Genomic DNA, 11359 nt, shown 5'->3' on the forward strand with positions numbered 1-11359 from the left:
TCTTCCGATGCCATGTATTAGGTTTTGTGATACGAGTCGGAGGGTTGACATTTCTTTTCCCTGTAACTACAAAAGATGAATGGGAACCATTCTTCTGAACAGCATAGTTGAATGTGCTTTCCTTCTTTGGTATTCTTTCACTCGCAGAACTCAAAGCAAGCGCCTTAGTTTTTGAATCAGGAGCTGGTACAGACATTGCATGATCTTTAGCATCAATCAATACAGACTTAACATCAGCATGTGAGAGTGATTTGGATGGCGGTGCATCTGAATTACCAAGAGCGACACTCCCAAAAACCTTTCCATCAAATGGTGGTGCTTCGGCCTGCAAGATGTCAGCATTTGCTACTGTCAGTGACTTTTCTTGAGAATCAACATCAGATAATACATCAGGCAAATTCTCCATTGGATCATCATTCTGCTTTTCAGTTGACTCTGCATCTGGATTGCTTGGCACAAGAGGCTCATAATATCCGGCATCTGTACCAGGTGATGTTCGACCTGAGCAAGGACAAAGCTCCAAGAAATTGCCTGACTGATCTGTTTCATGGAAAGTCATGGTTTGCTCTTGCAAAGCATCTAAGAGCGCATTTTCTTTCTCACTTTCTTTAATGGTGCTAGTTTTATCAACTATACCAGCAACAGAAGTTTCAGTCTGTGCCTGCCCAATGGTCAGCCCTGGTATGATAGAGAAAGAACCACATGGAAACACTGAGTCTTCTCTATTTGCGTCAATATCAGTCCCCCGAGTTCTGCACTCAGAAGATTCCTCCAAGTTTTCAATGCTACCACTTTCCTTCTCTGTGATTCCACCTTGACACTTGCTACTATTCACGCGAACTGATGCTTGATTGTACATCTGCTCATTTACTGGCGGCAGGGGAGAAAGATGACGCAGATTGGCTGAATTGTCATGAATCAAACGTGAACTGACCATTGAAGAATCTTTGATCAGATCATCATCCACAGAGGAATCCCAAAAAGAGCCTGTTGCATCAGATGATCTACATTCTAAACGATCTTCAAGCAAGATGTCTCCTTCTGAACTTGGTTGATCCTCAGGGGAACAGAATTCAGGACCCAATACTGTGTCCTTGTCAGACTCATTGATATTTCCAATTGCAAGGTTGTTGTCAATTATCAGGGCTGGTGACCCAGGGACTTTACCACAAGAACTAGGCATGCTTTCCCTCACTTCTTGATCCAAAGAAAACTCACCCTGACTAACATTAGTCTCTTTGCAAGGCCAGACATTAGACTCTGTGAAGCAAGTTTTGCGACGACTAATATCCAAAACATCAGTAAAAGAATTCTCAGCAGGATGATGAGATCCTAAATTCATGTCCTGATCAGGCACAACATTATTGGAACTCACATATTTTACACACAACTCAGATGATAATGGCCTGACTGAATCTGACTCATCACTCAAACCTTCCTTATTCCTGCAGACTCCAGGTGCACAGTCACTGATTCTTCCCACAGGTGATGCATAACAGGATCCTTTCCCCGCAACATTCTTAGAAGATGAAGAACTGAAATTAACACTAGTCTGCTTATCTGCGTCAAGGACAAAATTGCTGCCTCTTTCTTCAACCTTCTTGAAAGGAATTGTTTCCAGGGATCCTTCAATATAAACACTCCCAAATGATGGACTGACCTGACTGTCACTCTGAACAATGGTCTTTTTAGTTGAATCAAGGCTAGGAGTGGTATTTGACTCAAGAATAAAATTGTTAGCATTCACAATAGCCCCAGAAACATGATTCGCCTCCAAAATAAATGTGCCACATTTGTCATTCTCTGAAGAACCCAAATCCTCAGGAAAAATTCTAGAGAACTCATCATCAGAAGATGGAGAATCCCCCTTCTGGCAGATCCTCTCACTGCCTTCTCCGATACCACAACTTTTTGATATAACAGCCTTGGCAAGATACTGATCAACGACATCACCACAACTGGAGGGCATGACAGCTTCTGGAGATGACTCATTTGATTCTTTTCCTCCATAATCCAAAGCCCCTAAAGATGAACTTAAAGATTTACTTCCTCCAAACCCAACATCTGTTTCATTCAAAAGTAAATGTGTCGATGATACACCCTTCAAACAATTCTTCCATACGTTACCTTCAAAAGGTTGAGGCTCAGTGATATGCATCGACATACCGGCAAACCATACCCCTCCTTGAAAATACTTGGAAGTTTTTTCAGTACTAAGTGATGCAGGTTGTGCTTCAGGCGACATACTAGGCATGGATCCTCTTTTCATCATTTTCTTCATAATTGTTTTCTTCTTCATGGCTTCCGGAGAAAGAATTTCTCCAGCGCCGCGGCTAGTGCCCTTTCTGCCCAAGACATCTTCATGAGACTTCAGTCTGCTTCTATCCTCATCAGAAACATTTTCCCCTGTGGAAGACAGCTTCAAGTTGCTATCATGTTCAGCATCAATTTCATCCCTGGACTGTTTTAAAGCCTCATCAGAACTAGAGACCTTTTCGCCAGACAGTGCAGAACTACAAACTTTTGTGGCACCATCATCTACTGAAGCTTCAATAATTGTATCGGTATTTTTAACTTTGCAATCGGAAAGAACACCCTCAAGAAGCTTTCCCACAGTAATGTTATCCTTAGAAACAACTGAAGATGGGCTTGAGTGAGTGTCGGGTTCCTTTTCAGAAGCAGAAACTAGCCTTTCAGGCTGTTTGAAACCCACAGAACTAGATGCCTTATCTGTCACATGTGTTTTGAAATCTTTTTCTACAGTTCCACCATTTAGTGAATCTTTTTCATCTGTATCAGTTGACAGTGTTCTTCTAACTTTGCTAGATCTAGGAATAACTGAAACACCTGAAGTCACAACGGCCGTAGGTGGTGACTCTACCGCCTTGGCAACCAAAACATTCGATTTGAATGTGACATCTAGATCCACTGGAGCTCTTCCTCTCTGCTTCTCCACCAATCCACGATCAGACTGAACTAGATGACCTTTGCTGAATGAGTTAGGCCTGTTCTCATCATAATAACTCGGGTTCCAAGACCTTTCATTCTCTCTACCCTTTTGACTAGATCTTGGATGTTCAATCCTTAACAAAACACTTTTCTTTTGCATTTGTTTTTTGGGAGTTCGATTCAATTCATTGCTGCCCTCTCTACTTCCATTAGGAAAATACCGTTCAATCTCAGAACGATAGTAATCATCTTTTTTCTGAGAGAACGCAGTCCTCCCTCCATTAGACACTCCACCATCGGCAGCCCATCTTTGGCTTCCAGACCTTCCATTACCTGCAGAGCCCCTAATCATACCACGGTCTTCCAAAGCACGATATTGATCATTGCTATAACCACAGCTTGACGAAATACCCCTATTTCCGGCCCCTAAAACCCTAGAAGAACTAGATTCTGATTTAAGCTGACCCCGTTCTTGGTAATTCCTCTCTATCCTAGCTGCCCCAAAATCTTGTCTCGCATATGCAAGGCTGCGCAACTCATCCCTAAACCTAGAATTTCTATCCGAACCATGACTAATGCTATCACCAGAAGAACCCCTCGAGAGGCGCCCGTAATCAAACTGATAGTTACGCCCCCGACCAGAATCCGCTACAGCTTTCCATGAATCAGGTCGATTGTCCTTGCGCTCAATCCAAGCAGACTGGGGCACACCTCGAGATTCCGTACACGAGGAAGACTGAGACGGCAGCGACGACATCCTAGGAGACTCATAAGTAAGTTGCTGAGAATCGTACCGGTGATGCTGTGGAGGAGGAGGAGGCGGAGGCGGCAGAGCGTGGTACTCCTGGGCTGAGTAGTACGACCGCGGCTGATTAACCACAGGAGGAGGTGGCGGCGGAGGCGGAAGCACGTGTCGATGGGAGAGACGCTGGTAATTCTGATGGAGGTCGCCATTGTTGCTTGATTTAGGGTTTCCGGGGTAGGATTGAGGACGCGGCGAAGGAAGAGAAGAAGGGGAAGAAGACGAAGGAGGAGGGGGACGAGGAGGGAAAGGACCATGCCATTGGCCATATCTATGGCTGTAATAGGAGGAATCCATGGCCGATGCACTCCGAAATCAGATCGATTCTTGTCGAAGGTTCTCACCGATTCTTCGTCTTCTTCCTCTCGAAAACACGGTTCAGGAAACAGAGCATCGGAGAAGAAAACAAAAAACCTAAACTTTTGTGGCTCGCCAGTTTCGCCTTTCGATTTTATTGTTTGACGTAACGGTTTCTCTCTCTATCCCCACCCCTAAGATGGGCCTACATTTTAGTCGGCCCAATTAACGTACGGTCCAATTATTGTAGGCCCAATTAATATCTGGACCAATTGCTGTGGCCCAAGTTATTATTTTTTGTTGTTTAAGCATCTGACGGCCCAAAGCTTATCCCACGTGGTCTCTTAGCTCCAATTGGATTTGATTATATCTAGGTTGATTATTAGAAAAGATATAAACATGTATTGAATGCGATTTAATTTTGTTTTGGTTTAAATTCGATTTCTATTCAATTTTTATTGTCAGTAAAATACTGTATTTGTTTTTTTATTGAGTTTAGCTTGATTTGATCTCAATTCTTTTTTAGTTCCGAAAAATTATAACTATTCAATTTTTGTATAAGAGTTGGTTTGTCGGTTGGTTTATTAACCGAGTTGATCACCCCCGATCGGTAACCCTAATATCAAATGTAAATCGAATCCAAATAACTTATTTAATGAAATAACCTGATATAAATCATCTTGATAATTTGCATACAAAGGGAAAGCAAAATAAGAAAAACAATATGAAAAATAGATTGATAATTTTTAGGATATCACAATAATTGGGTCGGGTCGACCTAGTCTGAACCCGACACAAACCCTAAGATTTACGGACTGGACTGATTTTGGACTTGAAGATTCAAAAACATTAACGTATAAAAAATAAACTATAAAAATATAAGTTAAAACTAAACAAAATATAAAAGTTTTAACACATGTTTGAAATAACCAAAAAAAAAAGTTCGATAACAGAATTCGTTAGTATATATTTTGATTTAAAATAAATTAATGTTCGAATTTTTAAGTTGAATTAGATAAATGTTCTTTATTTTTTTATATTTATAAAGTTTGTAATAACAAAAACTATTTAAATATTAATTATTATATTTTTCAATCCAAATAAATATTTGAAACTAATGATATTGTAATTTCGAATGTATTATCTATTAAAATATTACATCTTGAATTATTTACTATTAAACAATTTTTATATAATTTTTATGATTTTTTTATGTTATGTAGATTTTTATATTTTTTTTACTCAAATTTTAAATATAATTATAAAAATATAATAACTATATAATATATATATATATATATATAAATTTAATTGTAATCGATCTGTGGTCTAAATCGATCGATCTGAGTCTGAATTTGACTCGTAATTTCTTGATCTCACTTGATAAACAAACGGGTTTCAAATCTTAAAGTTCAAGCCTATAAATTTTACGGACGGGTTTAGACCGAATAATAGACTTCGACCTTTTTTGATACACCTAGGTACTTGTAATAATATATATGAAATAAGATGTTGATGAAAGACGATGAGTGGACCGTTCAAATGATAAAAGTCATGGAGGCTACGAACCACATGGAGTGGGCATTACATGTTTTGTCCTTGCGAATATTAAATTTTAATGCACGTGAATGCGCACTTAACATTTATTACGGGTTTTTTTATGTGAAAACGATTGCTTACTTTCGTGTTTTATCCACGAAATTTTTGTATTCTAGACGCATAAAAATATATGACACATGATATAATAATACGCAAAAATATATCCACCAAAATATTTGTATTTTAGACATGTATATTATATAAAGGTGTCAAATGGTCCGGTTCGACCCGACCCAACTCTGAACTTAGCTCGAGAGTTTCGGATTCGGGTTTGGACCGATCCAAATTTTTTCGGGTCTATAATACTAAATCCAAACACCTCTTTTTAAAAAAATTCGGATTCGAGTTTGGACAGAGCAGTTAATTCTTTACTTATGTGCTTTGATATTTTTTTATTAAAAAAAACTAAATCGAACTTTTAAATCCGGTTTCGTACTCAAATTGACAACTCTAATATTATATACGTATATAATTTTAAAAAATTGGGGTGAATTTTGTGTTGGCTGTAACTGTAGAAATATTTAAAAGGAAAAAAAAAATAGGAAACCTATCTTCAATTTTAAACATGTCATGTGAAATTCTGTGCCCACACACGCAATAATTGTTATGGTCCATGACAAAATTCAATACCACTACTGCAGTTTTCCTTACAAAATCTTTATTATCCAATCAACTCTTTACATTTAATTATATTAATCTTATTATATTAATCTTATTATTTAAATCAATGGCCATCTTTTTTTTAACCTCAACACTTTGTTATTTCATCCACATAAAATTCTAAATTCAAAAAAACAAAATTGAATAATACAATTTCCATTTCATAAAAAACAAACTTATCTCCCTTTTCTCTTTTATTCTGTTTTCTCCTTTCGATTTATTACAAACCACAATGAAAACATGACTATAAGGACAAAAAAAGAAAGAAATATAAAATTGCAAAACACACCCCAAATTTTCATAAACTACAATTATAACCCTGACACAGGGGAGAGGAGGAGGCTAAAAGAAAGGACAAACACAAATCCACCTCTCATCCACCGCCCCATTCAAATTCAGAGAAAACCTTCCACATATCTGTGAAGTAAATATATACACTCAATACTAAAACCCTTTTCTTCTTTCTGAACATCTGTTTCAATGTTTTGTAGTATAATGAAGAACTAGTCGAAGCTCGGAGAACGACTTGTCCTGCCTTTGAGATAATCCTCGACCGAGATGCTCTGTTCTATACTTCCCATGGAGAGGGAATCATCTTCCACGTCGAGGAGTGCTAAGTTAAGATGTGACTGAAGATTCGATCTTCGGAACTTTTCATCTTTCAGAACCTCCGAGTCTTCTGAAGGGTTATTCAGTTGCTGCCTCGCCCATGTGAGAGCGTCTTCATCGCCTTTAAGCAGCTTCAAGACCTGAAATTCAACAATACCCGGTTGTCATTATCGTTCTTCGGGTCTGTCCAAATGCAGAGAGGATCAAGAAACGTAATTAAATGTGTGTTAAACGTGTTACCAAATGACGTTTATCCATGGAGAACATTTCTCTTATTACAGTTCTTTCATGAGTTTTTTTTTCAGAATCCATCCTATGACCAAGTGGTTTGAATCTACTACTTGAATTGGAGTGCATGGTATGGACAAGAATGACTCACCATGCTCATTTTAGGCCGAGCTTGAGGGCTATGTCTTATACAAAGAGTGGCAGCCATTGCCATCAGCTCCATCTGGTCACCTTCATAGTTATCTCGTAAACTCGGGTCCAATAGCTGCGAGTACTTCCCGTTATCTAATATCGGCTTAGCCTGCAGGTTGTAAATTGTAACTATGTCTAGCAAGAACATAGAAAGCTCGAAACTTTGTTAGAAGATTCCCCGAGATGATGCACATACCCACATAACGAGACTCGTTTGAACCTTTGGACTTTCGTTGCTAATCGGTTTTCTTCCAGAAAGAAGCTCGAGAAGAACAACACCAAAGGCATACACATCTATCTTGTCATTCACCTTACCATACATAAAGTACTCTGGAGCTAAGTAGCTGCATCAAGAATGAAGATTATTCAAACAATTTGATCATTCAACTGTCATCTCTTAAGACAACTTTCATCAGAAAGATCAACCAGATTTGGATTCTTCCATACCCGAATGTTCCAAAGACATCTGAGCAGATTTCGTGAGTTGAAGATGTCGATGCCCATTTTGCAAGCCCAAAATCCGAAAGCTGCAAGAAAGATTTCTCCTTTTTCAGAATCAAGTCTCTTTTGATGAACATAGAAACTAATCCAGTTAGTAATATACCTCTGGATCAAAATTGTCAGATAATAGTATATTTGATGATTTAACATCTCTGTGGATAACGGGTTGGGAAGCATGGTTATGAAGATAGTCCAATGCCTCAGCTACTCCCACGGCAACCTTATATCTTTCCCTCCAACAAAAAGCAAAAGGGTCTTTCTTGTAGCCTGGAAATGAACCACTTCTTGTTATATCAGTGACCATGTAAGAATCAGAAAAGGGCATTAAAAAGGCCAAGGCTTGCGTAACAGCGATATGGTTACCGTGAAGATTCTCCTCAAGGCTTCCCCTTGAGAGATAATTGTACACAAGCAATAGATTGTTGTCCTCAAAGCAAAAACCAAGTAGTGAAATAATGTTCTTATGGTTCAAGGTTGTGATTATGTCAATCTCCGACACAAACTCCTTCAGAACATCTTCGTTCTGCTTTAGAATCTTCACCGCCACTTCTCTTCCACTCGGCAGAAAGCCTTTAAAAACCCGGCTACTGCCTCCTTTCCCGATAAAATTCCCTGAAAACCTCAATGTTTTTGTTTCTTAGTTAGATAAAAGCTAAGCAGAGAACTTAGAATCAAACAGATATAGAGCATCGGAAAGGAAGAACAGAAACCTGCAGAGAAATCCCATGTCGCCAAGACAAGTTCCTTGTACTTGAAAAACCTGCAAGTTGAGGAGTACTTCTCATGGAGACCCTCTAACTCTACTGGCAATCTTCTCGGGCTATTATCAGGAGAAGAATGAGGAATCATAGAACTAATACCAACAGGAACCATAGCTCCAGTTTGAGCATTTAAGCTTGGTGATTCATCTTCACAGGAATGCAAACAAATTTCCTTTGTGACTGAATTGCCACCAAAAGAGATGTTCCTAGAGGGCAGCTTCAGTGCCCACTTTACAACCGGTATCTGTCTCAACGAAGACCGGTGAAGAGGAGAGGCTTGCCCCTCCAAAACAACCGCACGGCGAAGCAACGGCCAACCTGGTCTGGATTCAGGTAATTGTCTTACCAACATAGTAATGGAACCAGAGGAATCTTCTGGATTCTTGGCATGAACAATGGCCAGCGACTTCTGGTTCTTGTGACCATCGAGATTCGAAGATTCAGACAGCATTCGAGCGAGAGAACCTGAACCACAGACCGTGCAATTCTGGAGGCGAGATGCAGCTAAGGCCTGTCCTAGATTCTGGCATTCGCCACGATTCTCTGCGTCTTCCTCCTTGAGAGCCACTTCTTCTGAATGGCTCGCTACTTTATTGCTCTTACTCAATATAACAGGCTGCTGAAACGCATTGAACAATGTGTTCCTGCGGATTTCTTCTTTTCCTATTTTTTCCACAAACAAAACCAAGAAGGGCTTTCAAAAACAACAGCCAGGCGGATCATCAAATGCAAACATCTAGAAACTAAGTCCAGAGAGCCGGGGGAACCTTGAGAGTAGGTTGATGGAGAAGTAGAACCTTCTTTCTGGAACACGATTTTCCCGTTATTGACGGCCAAAACCCAGCAATCATCGGTCAGTTTCTTAGCACAGTACTTAGCTACAGATGCAGAGGAGCGAATTGCGTGGTGATGTCTGGAGATTCCGACAATAACTTTGGCCGCAGAGAAGGATTTCGCTTCCCTGACAAGAATCTTCCGGATCGACGAACCACGGCATAGTTTCAGCTTCAGATCCACCTACGACATGAATTCCAACATGTCCCAATTGTTTGTTAGGCAACTGGAGATTTCTGAATGGAGCTCGGAGAAAGTTGAAATGGAAAAAGGAAAAAAAAAAGATTGAAGCTTTGAGAATTGAAGTGCTCCATTTATTTTCTCGGGAAACAAACAGATAAGTCCAACCTGTTTCAAATTGCAGAAACCTTCGTAGACTTCAAGAACAGAGTCAAAGGTTTTCACCAGTGAGAGAAGCGACGACGTCCCAGCTCGATCGACAATCTCTGCACAAAACCAAACCCAGAAAAAAAAAAACGAGAACCCATTTCAATTTAATCTCTGTAGGAGAATCCCAGATGAAGAAAAACCCACAAAGTTCCGATTTTTTTCTGTTTACCCCGAATCAAAACATACCATTTCCAAGAACATGAAGAGCGATAACAGTATCACCAGGTTCAGCAACCTTGACCAGAGCCCACGTCAGCAACTCCCTGCTCGGCGCGTCGAGCTTCACTCCGACCAGAACAGTTCGACCACCGCCGGCTCCGGCTCCGGAGACGGCGACAGAGCCGCCCTTCTCCCCTCCTCCTGGAACGACGGCGTTTTGTATCATCTTCTCCGTCTCGTTTTTTCTCTTCTCCTGCCCCCTCCTCACAGAGGTCGTCTGAATTTCAGGTGTGCCCTTCTTCTGTCGAATGATCTCCGGAGACAGAAGATCATTTTAAGGATTTTATACCCTCAAAACCCCAGAGAGAGGGAGAGAGAAAACAAAAAAAAAATTGGATTTGTTCGGTAGAGATTTAACCGTAGGCTTCGGTTTGCTTTTGAAGCTGGTCACAAAGAAAGAGGAGACGGAAGCAGAGCAGGGGCAGCCATCTTAGAATTTCATTTTCATCCTTTTTTTTTAATTATTTGTATACGTTTTGTATTTAATTTGACCTCTACTTGTCGTTATTTATTACAATTCTGGTTTTAGTTATAAATTATTATTTTTTACTATATATATATATAAAGAGTAACATGGAATAAAATATGGCCAATTATATGGAAAATATTTCAATTGCGTCATTTTTATAGACCATGAATTCCAAATATAAAAAAGAAAATAAAGGATATATGACTATTTATGGGCGTACGACAGTTGATTTACAAATAAATAGGAAATATATGGAAATTTGATTTCCCTTTTTTTGATAGAGAGTTGACGGTTCACGGATAAAGTAATCGTGGGGGCACAACAAATAGATGAAATTTAAATATTTAATATTTTATGTAAATATCTTTTAACTTTATGAAATTCACGGATCTTATCCTTTTTTTTCCTCTTTTACCCAAGTCTAATTGCAGTCTTCCTATTATTTCACACCTTCCCTTTTTATATACACACACAAATGAAATATAATTAAAATTGTTTAGATATATTTTTTTATAATTCAAAATTTTATCGTACCATTATTTCAAATATATCTTCTAAAAGATTAAAAAATTCATATGAATACTTCTTTACAAATGGGGAATCGAATATAAATTGGAAAAAAAAAACTTTATTCTATTTTTTGTCAGTTAAACCATCAAATTTTGGATTGTTTAGATATAATTTTTACAATGAAATCAACTTAATTAAATTATAATCAACATATTTGCAACATAAAGAGGGATCAGGTCGGTTTGTTACTATATAAAAATACATATTTAATTAATTTTCCTAATCATAGTTGATATATCAATCCTGAATGATGTGCATTAAGATTTGTTTTACCACTTT

General features: G+C 38.7%; 2 protein-coding genes across 2 annotated transcripts in view; both read right to left on the reverse strand.

The window, feature by feature from the left end:
• The window catches only part of LOC104812079 (uncharacterized protein At1g21580), an 8350-nt gene extending 4185 nt beyond the window's left edge, over positions 1 to 4165 (reverse strand). The window contains exon 1 of the mRNA XM_010539051.1: positions 2 to 4165. Coding sequence (XP_010537353.1) covers positions 2 to 4048 — 4047 coding nt within the window. The 5' untranslated portion in view covers positions 4049 to 4165. The remainder of the gene's footprint in view (position 1) is intronic.
• A 2287-nt stretch (positions 4166 to 6452) lies between these two features.
• Positions 6453 to 10464, reverse strand: LOC104812080 (probable receptor-like serine/threonine-protein kinase At5g57670). The gene is made up of 10 exons (XM_010539052.2): positions 10009 to 10464; positions 9781 to 9878; positions 9366 to 9615; positions 8548 to 9261; positions 8201 to 8449; positions 7941 to 8104; positions 7784 to 7863; positions 7533 to 7680; positions 7296 to 7445; positions 6453 to 7056 (listed from the first exon to the last, which is right to left on the reverse strand). Exons 1-10 carry the CDS (start codon positions 10205 to 10207, stop codon positions 6811 to 6813), a joined length of 2298 nt encoding a protein of 765 aa, XP_010537354.1. The 5' UTR covers positions 10208 to 10464; the 3' UTR covers positions 6453 to 6810.
• Positions 10465 to 11359: the final 895 nt, after the last annotated feature.

Source organism: Tarenaya hassleriana, unplaced genomic scaffold (assembly GCF_000463585.1).
Source record: "Tarenaya hassleriana unplaced genomic scaffold, ASM46358v1 Cleome2, whole genome shotgun sequence".
Lineage (NCBI taxonomy): Eukaryota > Viridiplantae > Streptophyta > Magnoliopsida > Brassicales > Cleomaceae > Tarenaya > Tarenaya hassleriana.

Coding starts and splice junctions, on each gene's coding strand:
- LOC104812080 (XM_010539052.2), bottom strand. CDS start 10,207: ATGATACAAAACGCCGTCGTTCCAGGAGGAGGGGAGAAGGGCGGCTCT. Junction 8,105..8,200: donor CCTTGAGGAGAATCTTCACG/GTAACCATATCG, acceptor GTTCATTTCCAG/GCTACAAGAAAGACCCTTTT. Junction 7,057..7,295: donor CTCGGCCTAAAATGAGCATG/GTGAGTCATTCT, acceptor GTTGAATTTCAG/GTCTTGAAGCTGCTTAAAGG.